Source organism: Centrocercus urophasianus, unplaced genomic scaffold, assembly GCF_019232065.1.
Source record: "Centrocercus urophasianus isolate 14NV4802_14NV808 unplaced genomic scaffold, USGS_Curo_1.0 seq_2, whole genome shotgun sequence".
Lineage (NCBI taxonomy): Eukaryota > Metazoa > Chordata > Aves > Galliformes > Phasianidae > Centrocercus > Centrocercus urophasianus.
Window position 1 is genome coordinate 7,966,640 of NW_024884755.1, and position 21,319 is coordinate 7,987,958.

At 46.3% G+C, this 21,319-nt stretch overlaps 1 protein-coding gene and 1 long non-coding RNA gene across 2 annotated transcripts in view; both read right to left on the bottom strand.

Moving 5' to 3' along the window:
* Positions 1–979: 979 nt before the first annotated feature.
* On the bottom strand, positions 980–5,900 carry LOC122162013. The gene is made up of 3 exons (XR_006169382.1): positions 2,860–5,900; positions 2,509–2,657; positions 980–2,092 (listed from the first exon to the last, which is right to left on the bottom strand). It is a non-coding gene; the product is annotated as an uncharacterized LOC122162013 (long non-coding RNA).
* A 3,256-nt stretch (positions 5,901–9,156) lies between these two features.
* Positions 9,157–21,319, bottom strand: part of PEPD (peptidase D) — a 116,782-nt gene continuing 104,619 nt past the window's right edge. The window contains exons 14-15 of the mRNA XM_042821838.1: positions 16,763–16,954; positions 9,157–9,795 (exon numbers count right to left, since the gene is read on the bottom strand). Of these exons, the coding sequence (XP_042677772.1) occupies positions 9,646–9,795; positions 16,763–16,954 (342 nt within the window). The 3' untranslated portion in view covers positions 9,157–9,645. The remainder of the gene's footprint in view (positions 9,796–16,762; positions 16,955–21,319) is intronic.

A 21,319-nucleotide genomic window follows, 5' to 3' on the forward strand; every position in this document is an offset into this window, starting at 1 on the left:
CCCAACGGCGGGGGCGGGGCAGAGCACAGAACGCTCCGAGGCAGCGCCCCGAGGCCGCCGAGGGCCCCACAGAGTCCCCATACAAACGCAGCCGCGCCCTTTAAGCGCGAGGGCGCGCGATTGGCCGCGGAGACTGCCAATCAGAGCGGGCGTTGCATCACCCCGGCGGGAGGGCGGGCGGCGATCGGCGTGCGGGGCGGGGCGGCGCGGGGCGGGTTTCGCAATCGCCGCTCGGCCGCGCTCCGCGCGTGAACGAGGAGGCTCGGGCCCGGCCGCGCCCCTCCCCTCCGCCGCCGCCCGCGCCGCCACAGGTAAGCGCCGTCGCGCGGGGGGCGTCGTGCCGGGCTGTAGGGGCCGCCCCCGCCGTGCGTCCGTCCGCTGGTGGCGCGGCGGCCCCGCGCGTGGGAGCGCATGATGCAATCGACGGGCGGCCCCGGCCCGCGCCTCTCCTCCCCCCCGGTGAAGTCACGGCTTGGCGCGGGCGGGGGAGGAGCGCGGCCGGGCGGCCCCCCGGGCTGCGGGCCCCGCGGAGCGGCGGGGGAGGGCCGGGAGCCGCCCCGGGGCAGCGGGCGCCGAGGCGGGAGGGGCGGGGGGGAGAACGGGCGGGGCGACGGCGCTGATGTCAGCGCGGAGGGGCCGCCCTGTAGCGCTGTGCCGGGACCTGCGGAGCCCCGACGGAATGCGGCCGTCGCGGCGCCCCGAGGCCGAGCGCCGAACGCGTCGAGATCCGAAAAGTTCGCATTAGGAATCTCTCATCTTTATAGCGGCCGCCACAGCCGCGGATGCTCCGCGTCCCGACAGCGCTGGCCGGGCGTCGTGGCAGCGCGGTTCGGCGGCTGTCCTGAGCGCGTGCGCTGCTGGCGCTGTCGGGCCGCGTTCCGCCAGGAACCTGCGCGGGCCGCGGGCGCTCCGAGGGAAGGCCAGCGGCGTCCCGCTGCCGGCTGTGGCAGCAGTGACGGAGCAGCCGTGCAGCCCAAAGTGAGTTGTGGAGCAACCAACCAACCGGATTTGTTTAACAAATTAAAACTTTTTTTTTCTTTTTGCCAAGGCAAACGTTTGGAAGTTTCAAATTTGGGGAAGAAAGCAAAACTAATGAAGGGCCTGACGTGCCTGAGACTCCAAATCCCCAGGGAGCTGCAGCCGGCGGAGCCCCCAAGTGCCACTATTGTGTGCACTGGGTGGTGGTGGGTGGCAGCCGGTGGCTGCAGTGGAACTGGGCAGCGCTGGCCGCTGCAGCAGCAGCAGTGCTGAGCAGAACCAGCCCGGAGCTGCCCCGTGCCAGCTAGAAGCTGCGTGGGAAGGGATGCCATGGAGCTGCTGCCTGTCGTGTCATGCTGTCACCCTCCCACAGCTAATGTATCATTGTGGCACAAACCTGGGCAGTGAGCCTTGGCAGCCATCTGCTCACAGCCTTCCCCAGGTGCACAGTGCTTTGCCACAGCCCCTTCTCAATACCCTCCCCTTCCCATACCCTCAAATCTCCTGGTGGCAGCTGTGAAGGAGCCCCACGGTACCCAGTACTGAAGCAGGACAGGAGCCGTGTGTCACATCTCCCACGTGAGTGCTGGATGAGCGTGTTTCCCATTGAAGAAACAGTTGACACAGCATAGGGCAGTTCCAGGGGTCAGGAACTGGGGAAGACCTGTTGCAAAGTGCTCTGTGTGTCAGGACTAACAGCAGCCTGGAGATGTGACGCTTGGGTTCTGTTTCTCTGCTTAACCCACATTCTCTTTCACTGAGAACTATCCCATTACATTTCAGTTTAATAGAGCACATAATTTTTTTCCTTTGAATTGTGGGGGCATCAGATAGAGATCTTATGCATATGTTAGAACAATATTAAATACTTTTGATAGCATAGAGAGAATAGCAAGTGGAACCTGGTGCTGTGAAGGAACTTGTCAGATGTTGGTGATGCTTTCAGGGCAGTTCTGCCTGTTCTTCTGCAGTGGACACAACACAGTTGGTAGATGTGGCATTTCCCCAGTGCTGACCTAGCTGGGCTGCCTGGGAGAGCATTGCCATGCTGAAATGGAGGGGACTGAAGGCCATGCTATCCAACGTCTGCTTTGACATCTCTCTGTCCTGAAATCTGAAAATATGAAATATGACAATTTATTGAGGGGTGTGGTTGTACTCACACGACTCACACACCTCTTTCACTTGCTTTAAGGGAAAAAAGATCTTGGCAACAGAATGTTAATTTTGAATAACACTGAAGCCAAATGACGGGTCTCTGCTGTGAATCTTACTGAGCCATACTGTACAGCTGCACCTAGTTCAGGCTTCCTCAGACTGTGAAAGAAAATGTGCAATTGACAGTTAACATTTTAATCTCATTAATGATAACCCAGCAGAAGGTAAAATGGCACTTAAGCTGTGGTGGAAAACTTATACAGGAGCAGCATGCAGCTGAGGAGCCCCTGAATTTTGCTGAGCATTGCCACACAGGACTGCTGCCTCCCGTGCTGTCAGATGTAAGGCTGGGCTGGGCACTGCGCAGCTCACCTTGTGTTCTGCTGGCCTCAGCTGCTCTTTCCAAACAGGTCCTCTTGGGAGAGTGGCAGCAGTGAAGTCTTGTACCACCAGCAGGGTTGGGAGCAGACTGAGCGCCAGGTGGGAGGATGTCCCTGCCTTAGGCTGTCTGCCTCAGCCTGCTGGGGAGAAGCATAGACAGTGAGTGCTTTGAGAGCCACAGCGGAGGAAAGCGTGCTGTGGGCAGGTCAGCTGTGGCCCATGTCTCCTTGTAGGTGGCAACAGTCCCCTGTTTTTTAAGTGCAGTGGTTCTCACATTGTTTTCACCCTGCTTTCCTGTCCCACCTGCCCTCACAGCACTGGTAAAGGCTTGGCTGGTCTTACCTTGTTTGTGGCTGAGGGTTTCCCTTTGCGTTGTTCAGTCACAGCCTTCACAGCATGCACTACCTCTTCTTGTACATTTTTGCACTGAGTACTGCTGAGACTTTAAACAACCATCAGTTTGGGCTCCATCTTCAAAAACAAGTAAAACAATCTTAAAGCTGGTGAAAGCACTGGAAGATGTTCTGAGATGTTCAAGGGAAGGTGGATTGTCTCTAGAATAAAGCAGAGACCACCAAGGAATGTGCATACACCCAGAAGGATGGTTTGGAGAGGACAAGGATCAAGCACTCCTGTTGGTCAGGAGTCAGGCTGTTAATAGGTTTAAGCTGCAGAAGAAAGAATTTGGTCTGAAATTAAGAAAATTATATAACTGGGAGAAAAGTTAGACAGTGGAACTAGTTGCCAAGACAGAGGTTGTGAAACGAGATTTTTCAAGGCTAGGCTAGACACCCATCCATCAGGGATGGCTTGGAATAACTGAGTAAATCCAGTGAACAATGCAAACAGCTTGACTGGATGACCCAGTAACAGTCCCTTCCAATCCAAATATGTTCGAGAGGCTTCTGAAATGTCCCAGCAATTGGCAGCTTTTCCACTTCCAGCATAGTTTTGGTGTGTTGCTGCCAGATGTGCCATTGGTACCTTCTGCCAAAGGCAGTGATGTGTAAGACTGTAGCCGAACATAGCACCTTTAACAGCATTTGTTTTTCCTTCAGGGTTCACCTTGCCCTTAACCCATGTGAAGACTTGCTGGAAACACGATCTAGAAAAGAGTTTTTAGTCTTCTAATACTCTGTTGTGTCAAAGAAGAGCCCGTCCAAATGAGCAAGACATCCCCGCAGAACACCGCTACAGATGCGAACGGAGTAAGCGTGATTCACACCCAGGCACACAGCAGTGGTTTGCAGCAGGTTCCCCAGCTGGTTCCTGTTAGTCCTGGTGGTGGAGGCAAAGCTGTGCCTCCGAGCAAGCAGGGAAAGAAAAATTCCTTTGTGGATAGAAACAGCGATGAGTATCGTCAGCGCAGAGAGCGAAACAACATGGCAGTGAAAAAGAGCCGGTTAAAAAGCAAACAGAAAGCACAAGACACACTGCAAAGGGTCACCCAGCTCAAAGAAGAAAATGAACGTTTAGAGGCGAAAATTAAGCTCCTGACCAAGGAGCTGAGCGTACTGAAAGACTTATTCCTCGAGCATGCACACAGTCTCGCAGACAATGTGCAACCTGTTGGCACTGAGAGCACCACAACAAATCCAGAAAACAGTGGGCAGTAGTCACTGCCACAGCCTGATGGGATGAACTCTGGAGGTGCAGCCTGTCTGCACCACCCCTGCAGTAACTGAGCAAATGAGGGGTTCTTTTAACCATCATTGTGTGCGGATCTTTTTAGGTTTAACACTGAAGATTTGATACAATTAAACCAGAAACTGCTTAGGGTTTTTCTTTAAAGGCGTTAAATATTTTTCTCTTCTAGAAGATTTGTCTAATAAGTGCAGATCTAAATCCTTAGTCAGCAAGGAGCTTACCATTACGGAAATAGCATTTCACAGATGTACACTTACCTTCTTACATTTAGCACAATGGGAGAAGTTCATCAGGGTGGTTCACTGTAGTATCAGAAAGTCGTATTTGGGTGAATTCCTTTAAATACCTTTTAGTGCATTTAAGCCCTTTCTTTTCTCCGTTACATGTTACAAACTGCAGAGGCTTTAGAGAGTTTGTTGTCCTGTTTGGTGAACTGCTTTTCTACCTACAGAGCAATTCCTGCAAAGCACCACTTAGGCTTTTCCTATCTGGTTACTGGGCAGGGCACAGTAATAGCAAGCTGGGGTACTTCAAAATGTTTTCTAAATAAGCAGCAACATTCTATAATGATCTTTACAGGCAATTGGCTTCCACAGGGTAAGTGGTGGTCTGAACCAAGTTTCAGAGGTAAAGCAGCACATGGGCTGCTTTTTTTTTATGCCTGTGTTCATGTTTTCCTGGCTTGCACAGTGAGTGTGGGGCGTTAGGAGAACAATGTTTTGGTTTCCAGAAAATGTAAAAATGCTACCAACAACCTATGCTCTGCAAAACTGCATTCCTGCTGGGGTGCGGGTATCAGGGAGAACAAAATACACAGCTTGGCTGAGCAACAAAAGGGGTAGGGCAGCATATGAACAGCAAGAATGTGTGGATCTCAGCTCACTTACGTTCATTTCCATTCTCACAGCCATTCAGATTTGCAGCCAAGCCTGTACAGAAATGCACAGTGATTCTAAAACTAATGGCCCTCATTTGAACACCCGATTCAGCAGAATTTCTATAGCCATCATAGTTGTGTGAAGGAGTATCTTCAGTCTTATTTCCATAGAAGTTCTTCTATAGCAGTTTTTTTAAATGCTAGTGATAAGTTTTTGCCATGATCCATAATGCAGTGGTATGTACTATATATTGAGGATTTTAACAGCAAAAGTAAAGCAGGAACTTTGGCGTATCCTTAATTTATTTTCATTTTTAAGTATTTCATTGATGGTATGGTTGTGTTACATTTAACCTGTGTGTCTGGCTAGTGGATTATTACACTGTCTTAATTTCCCTCCTACACTACCTTTTCCCCATATTTTGTAGGATGCTTGTTTGCCTTGTACCTGTACTTAGGAAAAGAAAAACCTTGGATATTATCTCTATGAAGATGCTGTTAGAAAATAAAGCCTTTAAAAGTTCTTTCTGAATTTCAATTTTTAATACAAAGGCAGTTAGGTGCAGTTTTTTATGGATTGTTTTGGACTATGATAGTCTTTTTACAGATATATGGTTTTTTGGTTCTAGCTGCAGCTTAATTAGGTAAGATTGAAATATCAGAAACTAATAAAAACATTTTGCCTCCAGTGCTGGCTTTATTTTTCCTGTCCATTTTCTCTTTCCTTCAGATACAGGTGACCACTTCAAGCAGCTGTCTGAGAAATCAGTACAGCAGTTTTCATTCGTGGAATCACAGAATGGCTTGGGTTGGAAGGGACGCCAAGGATCATCAAGCTCCAACCCCCCTGCTGTAGGCAGGGCCCCAACCTCCATATCTAATACTAGACCAGGCTGCCCAGGGCCTCATCCAATCTGGCCTTGAACACCTCTAAGGATGGAGCAACCATAGCCTCTTTGAGCAGCCTGTTCCAGCACCTCACCACTCTCATACTAAAGAACTTCCCCCTGATATCCAACGTAAATTTTCCCTCCTTCAGCTTATTCTTTAACAAACTCTTGTCCTCCACTTAAGTTTCTATTCAGCGGGAAGAGAATAAGAAACTAGTTAATTTGGGTTAAATTCCCCATTTCTCTCTCTCACTCTCTAACACACATACACAAAAAAAAAAAAAAAAAGAAAAAAAAGAAATGTTAAGAATCCTTTCCTGAATGTATACTGCAATTAAAAGGTAATGAGGTAATGAGGGAGGGGCTGGCGGGGGATAATCCTTGTACAAGGGTTGTTGTATAAGGATGAAGATGACCTGACTGCATCTCATTTCTTAGATGGGTGCCAGCTCTGGCAGGAGCCCCATCCCTCCCCTCTGTTTGCTCTGTGTTGGAACTACATGGCCTTGTTGCCCTGCTGATGGTTTGACAGCACAGTGTGCGTTCCTCTCCTGATAATCCAAAGAAGGGCCCCAAATCTATGATGTTTTTTCCAACCTTGCTGTACATAGGCTGGCTCCTGGAGAATGATTTCTTTAGTCTCTTGAATGCAAGTAGAACTGTCTGATGGAGACTCAGGAACTCCTGGTGCTCCAGCAGGTCACTTCTCCACCTGACAGCACCAATGCCACTTCCTTCTTGTGTGAAACAAAACCACAAAGTTACAACTTACTTGTTTGTGCAATGACTTTTCCAGCTTAGCAGCTGCTTTGTTTGCGTGCTGTGTGCGACTGACAAGTTGTTATTTTCAATCTATCCTCAGTGTGAGTTAGGTTCACGCCTTCCTTGCAACTGCTTATTCTGAGCCTCCTGCCAGAAGAGCAGCTTGGCCCCAGGGAGCAGAGGCATGGGGGCTTTGCTCACATTCTGTACAGGAGAGCTCTCATGGTGAACTTGGAATATCCCTCTTCTTCCTAAGGAAAAATTGGAATGAACACCTCCTCAAAACATGCAGCGTTGGTCTGTGAAAGTTTTCCTTTTGGTCCATTTCTTTTTAATAGCAGCTATAGTCTGTGACAGAACACAGAGCCTGTCACAAGAAAAAGCGCCATATGTTTCACCACAAAACATTATGCCCATTTTCTTACAACAGTGAAAGAACTCTCCCACTCTGACTTCCCCGAGCAGCCAGGAGGCTCTGCCCCACTCACCACCCTGTAACTGCAGCAGCATCACTGCACAGAGATACACCCCAAGTGCATCCAGCCTGGGGCGCTGAAGGTTTAAATCTATCAATTCAGAACTTGGACCTTTTTAAACATGTAAGCTTGCTCAACACTGGGCACTCCTGTTATTTTGGTGCGGCTCTATTTGAGTCTGTTTGCACCGAAGGGAAAGAAAGGCATTTGGGAAAATATAGCTAACAGCCTAAGAAATACTAATTTAGTCATAAGGAAAGTTTGTCACAACCTGTATTCCCTCCCCAACGCACACATTTAAAGCATATTAAATATCATTCTGCCATTTTAAAACACTTACTCCCCTCCCTCAGATGCTAATTAAAAAACAACAACAACAAAACTAACTTGCTTTTTGCATAAGTGGGTAGAAACTATCCAGAACTGCAGAACGGAGCACTGGAAGGCAGGGTACAATCTGCAGCAGTTGAGCTCAGTCCCTGGCTGTGCAGGGCAGCGCTCCCGGCCCCGCAGAACCCCCAGCAGCACAGCTGGCAGCGCTTCCCCCCACACGGCGTGCTGGGACACAGCCTGCCTGCACAGCACCCAGAGCCAGACCTGTTCTGCAGGAGCACCGCCGCCGTGCGCCAGCATTAATCATAGCAGGGAAAGGCCTATTAGCTGCGCTAGGACTACAGCTTAGTTGAAACAACTCCAAAACTTTTTTTTTTTTTTTTTTTAAATCTGTGAAGTGTTACTGTAACACAGTAACTGCTATTGAACCTAAGAGACAGCAGGTTTCAATGGCCAGAGCAGCCAGTGGTCTGAGTGTGTTCAGAGCATGCTTCAGCTGTGCTTGGACTCAGAGGGTAGTGGGCTGAGGCTGCAGGCACAGCCCAGCGCTAGAAAACATCGCAGGGTTGAGAGACAGATAAGTCTGGAGTGTGCTTGCAGGTTGTGGTGTTTGACACCTGCACAGCTGCCAACACACAGCATGGCACCTCTGCACATGCTGTGCATTCAGGAGCAGGAGCCTTTGCACCCTGAAACTCAGCAGGAGCACTGCTGCACATCACAGCTACTGACCTCACATCTGCTCCTTCACATCCCTTCCCATCTCAAGACCTCCCGCATTCACCTCCTGTAGACCGTGGCCAGCAACCTTTAAAAAAAAATGCACATAGGTTCATCACTCAGCAAAGTGACACTGAACAGAAGGAGTGAAGCCTCTGGATTATTTCACAACGAATTCCTTGGTCTTCACCACTTGAAGTTCCCTATTTGGCAATGGCTCACCAAGTGGCTAGAAAGGAAGAGCGGGTTTGTGTCGCACAGCTCAGTGCAGTCAGCAGAAAGAGCAACCATTCACCATTTCTGAAAGAACTCCAGATCTCCAGCCGGTCACAGCCAAGGGGCATAAGGCCACAACACGGTGATTTTGATGTGTTCATCAGCAACAGACATAAACATGACGTGTTCAGTAAACAACACTTCTACGGAGTCAGAGCAACCAGGACTATTTTATGATGCAAGCAGAGCATTTGTTTTCCTGCAGGCTTCACCTACAGTAAAAGAAAGGATTCTGTGGGTAATTTAAATCCTGCATGAATAGAAAGTCATTTTGTGATCATTATTAATATGTTTGTGGTCTATCCATATAAAATTTAATGATTAATGATTTAATTCTGAAGCTGCTAACAACAGATGGTTTGAAGCAACTCCATCGTTTGGCAGAGCACAGCTCTGACTGACCCAGAGCTCTGGAATGAAGACGTTTCCTTCTTGCAGGTTTTAAGGCTTCTGAACACCGCAGCAATCTATAATTTTAAGGAACAAATAGATGAACAAGTTTAATAAGGCTGTGTGCAGGATCAATGTACCCTGTAACCAGAACAGAAGTCAGGCTAACAAAGAGTCAGTGTTTCCAGAGCACAAACTGGCAGAAAGTCAGGTAAAGAAGTAGAAATGGCAGCAGAAGAATCTAATGAACACAAGTTGTAAACAAAAATGATGCCAAGGATGAATTTTAATACAAATTTCATTCTGCTTACTCCATTGTCACTGATACAAGATCCATAAGAAAAATATAAGTGTCATTTTGTCCAGTGAAAAGAGCTGATTTTTTTCTCTTTTTTGCAATACTTGTGATAAAGCTTAATAAATGACTTAGGTTGTTACAACTGCTGGCAGCATTCAGATCACCTGTATTTTAAAGAGTCTCTATCATCAAAATTCAGATTTAACTGGAAGAAATCACTGCTGTAGCAAGGTTATTCAGGTGGCACTTGTTTGTCAACTGCTGCCTGCAAAGCAGCGACGTCGGAAGTATATGGATATCCAGTGCTGAAGCCTTCTACTTTCATTTTTAATTAATGAATCAATCTGGCTAATAGCCTGTCCTCTTCTCGCTATGAAGAATTGGATGTTATCTTATATGCTGCAGTATTAAATCAGGACGATGACTGATCAGCGTGGGACATTCAGCATCACCTGAAGCTTACTCCTTTTGGCTGGACAAGGAGCCAAATGACTTGGCGCTGCCTTGGCCTTCTGCCATGAAAGCCTCTATTTCTTCCACAGTACGTGGGACGCACGTCAGCAACTCCATCCCGCTGGCTGTCACCGCAATATCATCTTCAATCCGGACCTGTCACAGAGAACACGCAGTTACCAATGAGGTATTCCAGCTGGAGACGAGAAGCACTTCGGGCAGCGATGGCCATGGAGCAACTGGCGTGTTTCCAACTGAGTTGCTGATACAAGAGCAGAACACAGAGCAAGCACCAGAACCTCAGGAGGCAGTGGCCTGCAAGTGAGTTTGGTGGTGCTCCTGCAGGTGCCCAGGAGTGGGTGAGTGAGGCTGCGCAGTCCCTGTGCATCCCCCCCCCTCTGATACCAGGAGCAGGAAAAGGCATGTTGCCCCAGGCTTTGCCTGTACCCTCGCCAGTGCCCAGCTTGCTGGGACAGCAGTGCCTGCTGATGCCTGAGGTGCCCGCTCTTGCAGCAGTCCTGGTGCTGAGCTGCAGTTTGCTGCTGTGTGCAGACAAATCACATCTTCTCTAGATACAGTACACTTTCAAAGGAGGAACTGCAACACGAAGTAGCTTGTAGCTGATATTCAAACATTGAATTTTGAGCTGATAAGAAATTCCTGCACAGGTCAGAATTCCTTTTAAAGGACAATCACTGTTTAAATCATGCAAGGAAAAAGCAGATCCTCTCAGTTTTCCAGCTCTTGTTCTGTTGAAATGAAAAGTATGTTCCATTTCTGACTCTAATCTCTCTTAGCCAGTAAATGTGCCTACACAGTCATTTCCCATTATCTTATCAGAAAAATGTTGCTAAGTCACTAAGCTGCAATAAAAGCAATTTTAGTAAGGTGTAAATCCAAGAGAACACACACTCTGGGGACTCCCATCTTACAGTTGTTTTAATTGTTTCTGACCTCTTGACATTTCCAACTAAAAATAAAGTTGGATAACATTTGTACTTCTGATTGCAAAATAATCCATTTGTTCAAACAGAATGAGTCATCTACTCCTTATTAAACTGTTTAATGATGTCGTTGCCAAATTATTTCTTTTAGCTGGTATCAAGTTAAGTGTATTATAAAGCAGAATTAAATAAATCAACTCCAAGTTCACACACTGGGTTTGGACAGCTGTACATCTGGAAGCTGCACGTGCTGTGTCTGCCGGGCCCATGCTGGGTGTTACAGGGGATGCAAGCCACACAGCAAACAGATCCGGGCACCTCAACAGCTATTACGTGGGTGGTTTTGCCTCTTAGAGATGGAATTCCCCCTTGAATCTGCTATAGAGACATTTCAACCACAGTTTGTCTGCTTTGCAACTGAGATTAACAAAAAACCCGGTGTTGCTCTTTTTTTTTTTTTTTTTTTTTTTTGCAGTTGAGCATCTTATTCTTTCAGCTGGACTTGGGCACTCCTCGGGAGCAGTGACTGCCCTGAGAGCAGAGAAGACAGGAGCCAGAGAGCACAGGGAACAGCCTGCGGACAACTGGACTGTCAGTAGTGTCCTGTGTGTGCAATGAGAAAATTGGGATGGAAATGAGCTGGAAAATGGAATGAGGGTGAGGAAAGGAGCTGGGGAAGGCAAGATATGGTCAGGAGAGACAGGGCGGACAGATAATGGCTGCAGAGGTAGAGTTTGGAACAGTTGGAACCTGGAAATGGGCAATTCTATTAGAGGAAAATGGAGCAAAATGGGATGAGGCAGGCTCAGGAGCACAGAGAGAGGGATTCTGTCAGAGGTGAAAGATCCTGAATGAGCAAAGAATGGTGAGTGCTGGGGCCAGACGCATCTAAAGCCAGTGAGTGGCACCAGCACCAGACAGAGTATGGAAAGCTGTCAGGAGCCCACTGAATGCTGCTGCAGAGGGCCAGGGCAGCAGAGCCATTCCCACACAACCCCTCTTCACTCTCAGAACTCCAGGACCCAGCTGCCCTCTGCATGCAGGAATCCAACGTAAGGTGTATGCTTACACTAACAGTGAAGAAAGACTGCCCAGCCTCAGTGCGCATTATCTCTCTAGTCAAAGCAACGTAAGCGCAGAGGAACACAGGCTCCCAAGAGGGGAAAAAATGTGTGCATCTGCTCGTTTTGTTCACACTCTGTACATCACACTGAGCTTAAATTCGGCTGCAGCAAGCAGCAGCATCAGAGGACCTGCGAACCTTCCCTCCAGGAGAGCCTGGCTTGCTCTTGTCCTTGGTCCAAACGGACAAAAGATGCTGGCTCTGGCTGGCAGAGTTTACCAACTTGGGATTGCCTTTCCCAGCAAGGGACGGTTATGAAACTTGCTCTCAGAGCTGTCCTTGTTTTCAGGCTCTTTGTTCCACAGTGCTGCTTGGTTCAGGGCTACAGCAAGGCCTGGAACCAGACATGGCTTAAAGGAGCAGCGAGCGGAGGTGTGAGGCCACGCTGCACTACAGCTCCCAGGGGCTCCTCGCAAGCTTTTCCCCCCACACATGGCTTTTGCAGTGCGAGATGGCAATTTCACAAAGCTATCCTGCACAGGCCAAGTGCCCAGGAACATCAGGACCCTCAAATGCCTTTATCTTATCACGGGCAGTGGCACGACCTATTTAGATAGATTTGATTGCACAACCACTGAACGCCAGCAGCAGATCATCATGTGGCTTGACTCAATGGACCCAAATTGGTCCCAAAGCAGGGCTGTAAAGGCATGGCCAAGGACAGCACACGAGTTAACACCGCACTGCTGTCAGCTACATACACAGCCTCGCACTTTGTCCTGACTAACTGATACACTCATGCTCCCCAGAGCCTTTTGTGTTATCTTCCAAGCAAAGGGGGTTGTAGCACTCATTCATTTCTTTTGGATGATGATATATAAAAAAGGCTTTTGAGATTCAAGAAAAGATTTTGGCCAATTAAACAGCCCAGATTTGGTCGATGACAGATCCCAGATGTGATTAAAAAAGACCACTGGTGACACATCTCCAATTTTTAATCTATTGAGCATTTGTTTGATTACGGCTGTGGAAAGCAGCAACAGAATTGCTACAAAATCCTGGAGCAGGAAACCTATGGGAAAGCAGGACAGGATGTGTGCCACACAAGGTAAATCAGCACATGATTTACATAGGCCAACTGGAGCATCCATACATCAGTTTTTATAGCTGCTTTACTACTGGGGCAGATGCATGCAGACAAAGGGGACTGACTTTGACTCAGCCATCAACTCACCAATAATTTTTAATAAGCAAACTTAGGACAAGCAGAATTTGACTTCCATGCTTCATGGGATTGATTAGGAAATAGATCTATTCTTACACTAAAATCAGAGGTGGGTACACTGCAGGACTGGGAAAAAGCATCTGCCACTTTCCTCTTTCCACATTATACAAAGCCTTCCTACAGGGGCTGATGGGCTCTGTGCTGTGTAGGGACTCTTTCTTACCCCACGCTGCCAGTCTCCTTCCTCTTACAAGCAAATTCTCATGTCAGGAACACTTTACTTTAAAGCTCTATGTATAAACATTTTATAAAAGAGGATCAAGATTTGTAGGGTGAGGCTATGCATTTCATTAGATCAACTGATGTTAATGGAAAAAGAAGCTTCAGGCACACATTCCCTTCATCAAGCCTCAAAAAGAACCAATAAAATATAAGCTAAATACAGGTTAGTAACAATTGCTCTTAGTTTAACCTGATTATGTTAATTAGGCAACTGAAGCAAAAAGGGTTAAAGAAGATTTACAAGCAACCAGTCACTGTTTTGGGGCAGCCTACAACCATTACTTCTCAGAACTTTAAAGAAAGTGACATGTTCCATTAGGACAACTGCTTTCCTGTGAAAACCTTTCCAGGATATGTTGTGTTACTACTATTGCGTGATGTGAGATGTTAAAAAGTAGATGAGCATGCTTAGCAGTCAGTGAGCATTTTCTCTAAGTCCCATAAAGTTTTCACAAATAAGGTGTAGTGCTGGTTCTACAAATCCTAGGGAAAAAAATAAAGCCTGAAAAGAGGCTGAATATCTAGGGCCAAGCACTGAACATTTTCACTGGGTCTTTGAGAAAACATCGTATGGACTGCACGAATCAGTAATCAGCTTATGAAGAGTGGACATTTCAAACCCCAAAGAGCTGTGTTTAGAGCTGGTGCTTCCCCTTCCCTCAGGACCCACACGCTTTCCCTCAGCCATAAGCAAAGCCACATGCAAATACCTTGCCTTGCACGGCTCTGTGTTCTCAGCAGAGCAATGCTCACAGAGCCCCGGTGCAGCCCCACAGCACTCATGACCTTGGTGAACTGGACTCAGTTTTACAGATTGAGAACTGGTGGATATGTGACAGAGAGACTTCACAGGGTCACAGGACTGTAGGGGTTGAAACCCCCCTGCTAAAGCAGGTTCCCTACAGTGGGTTCCCAGAACAGAACAGCTCTAGTCTGGGATGAGGGCAGGCTGCAAGACTGCCAAGTAGCAGTTACAGTTGTGTAGTGTGGGCATCTGTGGTGCATGCAGGCATGGGGCTGGGCACAACCTGTGCTGACTGCGTGCAGTTGTGCTGGTGTCACCACGCTGGTACCACCGGGAATCCAGGTTCAGAAGAAAAACCTCTCACTTTCTCCATTCTTTCTTGCTCTTGAAGGTTTCATAACCTTCTTACCTCCAGCATTGGACAGCCCAAATTACAATAAATGGCTGCAGTCTTCTCTGTGCAGAGACTTGTCACACTCAAGAAAATTATCCCAAACCAAAAAGACATGAATTCAAGGTGAATTCATTAAACTCCTCAAATCCCTGTGCGGGTATTCTTACTCAAAATTACAATGGTGTTACTTTGGTTCATATAAGTTCATTTTTGAAGTGAATTAAATCAAGCCAAATTAAGAGCACTTTAATTAGTGCTGAGCTCTGCAGAGGAAAGCAGACTAGTTATTTCCTTTTTTTAGAATGTAGGTTTTTTTAAACCTAAAGGAAGACTGGACATGGCTGTAGCAAGCTCTTTGGCTAGAACTGATACCAGTATTACCCCCAGTTCTGCTGTGTCAGTAACACTGGGACTCATGAGATCTTCTTTAATCATGCAGAGAGAAAATTTTCTGATGTGCTTGAGAGAGAAATACTCATTCTGGACAAGCCAGAATGAACCTGCACATGGATAACTAAGCACTCTGAACAGCAAATTGCATTTTGACTGCATTACAGTTCAGCTTTTGTTAGAATTTAGAAATATTAAGATATGTTTCTGTCTCAGATTTTATTTCCATTCTTCTCCTGGACAAAATCAAGTGACAACATCTGGCTCAGGGATGTGTGTATTATTTCTTTCTCTCTCTAAGTAAAATGTATTGTTCACAGGGGGATCAGAGATTTAGATTTTTGCTCAATCGTTTTTGGGCAGCTCCCCCTTGTAGCAAAGTTTGTTGGCTCACTCTCCTCACAAGTCAACATTACAGGAAGCTAAGCAAAAACAGGGAAGAAAGTTAGGCTTTGTTTGGAATCTCTGGAATAGAAGTGCCCAATTCAGCAACTCATGCCAAGGTAGAGACCCTGTGCTGCCATTCCTGCTGCATGCGAACACACAGCAGGTGAACCACGTGCATGCCTCAAGCCAGCAGAGCTGGAGGAGGCATTCACAGCAAACCATGGCAGAACATGGGCTTCACTGAACATTTCCAGAGAAAGGTCACCAGGAGTGAATTGAACTGCCCCCAGATCTCCCTCAGAGTGTTCGCAAGAACAGTGAAAACAGCTAAACCTGTTTCCTTGTGGCGTTAAGCTACCTGAGTGCACTACAGTATTCCTTCAGAATATGCTTCAGTGTGTGGTGCCACATACAATGTGTTCAAAGTTAGAAAAGGCAGAGTTAACTACTTTTCATTCATCAGAATCTCAGTTGGCTGGCGGGCAAGTCTTGATAAAGAAACAACATAGAGACAGATAACGTCCCGAACCTCAGCAATGAATTAAACAGCAGACAGGGTAAAGTCCCAGGTCTCTTGATAAGATTGCACACACCAGATAGTGAGCTTCCAGAGATGGTTGCCCAGGCCCTGGCTGACTCATGCGGCTGGTAATGGCACACACAACTTTTCGGTCTGGGCTGGTGGTTTAAAGCCAGCTCAGACCAAGAACAGTACAGTAATTACCCTCTCATGGATGGTATACAGTGATAAATTAGTTGATGGCAGCAACAGACAATTCCTAATGAGTGACTTCTCATACCAGAAAATCACCACCGTTGCCAGTGATTGTTAGCTGTGTTGAGACTTAGCAGAAAAGCCAAGAGAAGGATGGGGCATTGCAGCTGCCTGCTTTATCTTCCCTATGCATGAATACGGAAGCTCAGAGAACAATGCAGCACCCTTCAAATGCTTGCTCTGCTAAAATGAAAACCTACTGGAAGCACTGCAACTGCTACATATTCTGCTAGGGTGGTGGCTTTGAATGGGAAATGCCCCAGAGAGCATGGAGAAACAAGGCCTTTTTATTTACACAGCAGCTGTCTGAGTGGAAACAATCTTCAGATCACAGCTAACCCCTGAGTCAGCCAACCTTTTCTGTGCACACGCTGCTACGTAAGTCCTGCAATGTGATACCTTGAGCAAGAGACCTAGTGAAGACCACTGGCCATTCTGTTGGAAAACAGTAGAGGTTTTAAATTCATTATTTTCAGGCCATTCTGGCAATAACTCAGAAATAGCAATTATTGCTCTTTTTCTCTAACACCTCCCTGACTAGAACAGCACAAGGCTCTCCAGCCCTGCGAGGGAGCACCCAACCATTGTTGCAGGAAGCTAACTCTGGAATACGAATCTCAGTCACACTTTATAACATACACATTTCCCAAGGCAAAACACTTACCTGGTATGCAACTTCACAGCGTTGACTGAAGGTATTTCAGCCAATGGAAAAATTCAAGGTCTCTTGTTCATTAGATATCACAAGTATAAAACTTCATTTTAAAATAGCAAAAAAAGACTGGTTTGTCTACAGGGCAAAATGGCCTGAGGTGCTTTTTCAGGTACAGCCGTCCCATTAAATACATTATAAATTCCAGAAGATTTCTTCTCAAGTACATAGCAAAGACAAACAGAAAACCATCCAGTTGAACTCACCCCACCAAATCCTCTGAAACGCTGCAGGACATCGTTGTTGATGAAGCAGGACTGTGCGGGATCACGGAGTGCTTGGTCCAAGAGGTGGCTGATGAAGTAGATCCCCGGCTCGATGGTCAGCACCATGCCCTGCTCCAGGTTCCGGGCAGTGCGCAAGCTTCGCAGCCCTGGCAGGTCAATGCGTTCCACCCCCTGTAGAAAGAAGCCCATCTCAATGGACAGAAATACTGACTGTGGGTAACCTCTTATCGAGACCCTCCTATGCTGACTATTCTGTCAGACATCCAAAATAAAAGTTTTGGGGGATTGAAATTGTGCTACACAATCAACTCTCATAACTCACTCATTTTGCTTTCATAGACAGTGATTATCAACTCAACAAACCAAACTGCTTTTGCACTGCAGAGGTTCTGGCTTCATGATCTGCTTGGTACTGTCACACTATCTTTGGAAAAGTACCACTTTAGAAGACTAAGTAATTACTTACTTTGCTAATTACAAAGTAATTTCTTTCTATACCTTACCTTGAAAAATATATTTTGAGCAAAATGCAATTCTTAAAATGCACCCTCCATATCGTAGCTGAAACAGCTGAACTATGTAACAGAGAACAGTTTCCCCAAGAAAATGCAAATGTTCATTCTCACTGTATGCTACTAAAATTATACATTTATGATCTTGATTCAGGAGCAATGAGTCTACACATGACCTCATAAAAGCAGCCCATTTAAAACTACGCTTTTGTCAGATTGAAACTTTCAGGCAATGTAGTTTTTAATAATATCATTCAGCACCAAGTTAAAACAAGTCCCAACTAGCAAAACATTTTCTTCTTCCCCAAAGCTGGTAAAGTAAAATGATATATGAGGACGTGCTAGTCAAGGAATTAGAAACACTGCAAGAACTAGTTCAGGATATTAATTTTCTTCCCCCAAATGTGAATGTGCCAGCTATTGCAACATCTGAAAAAAAAAAAAAAAAATATCTCAATCCCATTAGTTTTTTGAAAATCCTTTGCAACCGTAGCAAAATCAACAAATATGATGACCAATAGATAGTCCACAGGCCTGCAGCTCACAAAAATGTACACATGCTGACCTCCACTCCTGGAACTTTTTCCAGATTAGCCAGGCAGAAGTTAATGGCTTTGCTAGACAAAGGCTATATTTATTTAATCTCCAGGTAGCTTTCTCATGTCCGTCACCTGGCCATTTGCAGCCATGACCTGGTCATGGCCATTTTCCTTGTTGGTAGGAAAGTGTCTCTTTCCAGAAGCACCAGCACAGCACCTGGTACCAGTGGGAAGGAACATCCCCTTGCTGGGAGGCTAAGAACGCTGCCTGGGCACTGCCCTCTGCTCCTGGCATGGCTGTGCTCCCATGTCTCTTCTGCATCAATGGCAAAAGTTCCATGGGGACACAGGAGAGGCAGGGTCCTGAGTATTAGCCAGGTTTTAATCTTTCTGAATCACCTCTTCAAGGTGCATATAACCCCAAAGCACTGTTTGCTCCTGAGCTCCACTTTCAGAGAAATACCACTTGCAATAGCCACTCAGCAGTGTTTGTTTTGTTCTCACCGGTTGCCCAAGCAATAACGAGGTTCCTTTTTTCCCTTAGCAGAGCTTATTCTGTCCCAATGCATGGCATCTCTGAGGAGCCAAGACTTTCAGTGCTAACCAGCAGGGATGTCTGCACGTGCCTCCCCTTGAGAGATACAGAGCACATGCAATTCTCAGTGCCCTTGCAAGCCAGGCCCATGCAAATCAACAAATGTATTCTAACAGTTTTCACTGGCTATTTCATGCATTTCATATGCTTGATCTGCATTTTGCTTTTTACATTAAAATAAGAAAGTATGATTTTGTTGTACTGAGGAAACGAAAATACTCAGATATTAAGCACAGAACTTTGCTTTTGGGTTCTTACCAGAAATCAAAGAGAATTAATATATTTCTGAACTTGAAACAATCACTGTACAGAAGCAGAGCCATTTTTTTCTTGCTGCTGCCCCATGGGGTTTGGCACCTCACACATTCATTGTAATGCATAAAGGAAATGAGGGCATCTAATCTTGTGGATTAATCTCTCCATGAGCTATAAACAATTAGATTAGTGTCTGGACCTTTTGGTGCGTTGCCAACTATCTATCAGCTGCTTTACAACAAACAGCTCGTATTTGGCTTTTAACTGTACTTCCCTTCAATTCTGCCTGTAAATGCCTTTTCTTAGGCAGTCAATCTAAGACAGATGCTAGAAGGATGAATGCACAGTGAGAAAAAAAATTGCAAACACCATCTGAAGGCACTGCTGGCATGGCGCGTGCATTTTTGACCTTTTCTTAAAACAAATGAGGCTTACCACCAGGTATGGTGGTCAAACCTGGATGTCTTCAGATATCTCCATGACTACTGACTGAAGCAATGTGCAGATGTGTCCATGCTGCCCACAGTGTCATCCTGCAGGAAGCCAACAGCACACTTACTGCCTCTGAGCAGTGCCAGGGCAGCAGCGTGGGCAGCCCCAGAGGAACAGGCTGTCTGGGCTGGCAGCAGCAGGGGAAGTACCCCCAGCCCTGTTCACCCAAAAATACAATTTCAACTTCTCTAGAATCCACAAGCTCGTTCTGATATTCTTTCAATGCAAGCAACATCATGTGGCGTCAAACTCCTGGTTTCATCTCCATATCCTTGAATTCTGTGGGCACTGGAGTCGTTCTGTGAATAGCACCAGCTATAATACTCTCATGAAAGCATCTTGAAAAGTCTTTGGGAAAACATGACTGCTCTGAAGGCAGGACACGGATGGGTGGGCTCATGGCTCTCTTTCTCTCTCTCTTAGCAGAGGCCTGCATGGTGCCTGCTCAGGTACAAAATGGAAGAAGAGCAGAGAGCAGCCCCAGAATGCCTGGTAGTGAGGCTGAAGGAAAACCCACACTGCGAAGGGGCAAGAGCAGGATGGGGAGGGTTCACAAGTGGAAGGGATGGCAACATCTTTCTTCTGATGATTAAAACATACATTGAGCTAAGGCTGCAGCATCCCCTGTGACATCTAATGTTGGAGGCACTCATAACTATCTCAGTAGGTATAACTCCATCATGTCGGCTTTGTCAGTTTCTAAAACCAAGACATCTGAGGATTCGTTGAAAGACTGCGATCCATTTCTCCCCAGACTGAAGGTGACAGGTCTGGAACAAGGACATCATCGCTTTCTATTCCTGTGTAAGCAAAAGAGCTGGGAAGCCTTGCACTGCCATCCGTCAATATCAATCCTCTGCCATGAGCTGATTTTCTTCTGTGTAAGGAGAAAACATCCCTTTATTTTGCAACTAGACAACCAATGTCTTGTTTCCAACAATAACTATGGTGTTGTTTTGGATTTAGATGAAGAGAAGAGTAAAGGCCTGAACACTGGTGTAGCTGCAGAGAGGCTCCCTGGCTCTGCCACTGCTCTGTCCTCGAAGTCCAGCTATGCATGAGAACCCAGTGTTGTACACTTATGTGCTCATAGCAGAGAAAATAATCAGAGAAAACTAGAAAATAGTAACACCTAGGCATCTAAAAAGAGACTTCTAGTGATATTTTGGGGAAAAACTGCTTTTCAAAGAACTATTTTCCTGTATATTCCAACAACAAACTATATCCAAAACCGTTGTCTAAGAGTGATATTATTTGGAGGTTCTGTTCATATTTTAAAATTGAGACACTCCCACAGTAAGCACAGATGTATGACACTGTCATTTGTGACTGTACTCCTGCCAAGAACATCAGATTCCAATTAATGGTTCATATAAGGTAACAAAGAACAGCATGTCTAGGCAATAAGGACTGTCAAGGGAACAAGAGAATTATTATGTAAACTGATTTCATTACTATGTAAGCAAATAAAAGTTCAAATTAAGTTAAGTGCTGAGAAATATAAAATATAGATCTATTTTCGGAATAAGGAGGGAACCAGGAAGTACATGAGCATGCCTGTCCCTCAGGAAAGTGGTTATGGAAGACCAGAAGTTGTAACATCCCCAGATGAATAACTGCAGGCTTTTAAGCAACTTGGTGGTACGTGTTGCTCCTTCCATGGGAGAAGTGCAATGTGCAATGTCTGGTCCCACGGGCACTGGCTTCCAGGCACAGTGGGATGCAGGAAGCTCGAGGCCCTTTTGGGTGAGACTGACCTTGGATCTGTATTCAGATCGGGTCAGAAGGAAAACGTGATGATGTCTCTGCTGGATGGTCATCGCCCATGGAGCCAACACACCACTGGGGACATGCAAGCACAGAGATGCTATCACCCTGCCTCCCAAAACCAGGGCTGCAATGCTTGGTTGGCATAACCAGAAGCTTTCTCTTGCCAGCTATAGCAGCCAAACACGGCTGCAGCAGAGACCCCCACAGCTGCTCATAACTACAAATACTGAACAGCACAAAACTATTTTCTGGTGCTTTTCTCCAGTTAAATCATCACAGAACTCAGAGCTTGACAATCAGACTGTCCTATTTGGACCACGTCTGAAACAGCTAAGTCCTAACCATTTCACCAACTTAAATTCAATCAAGTATT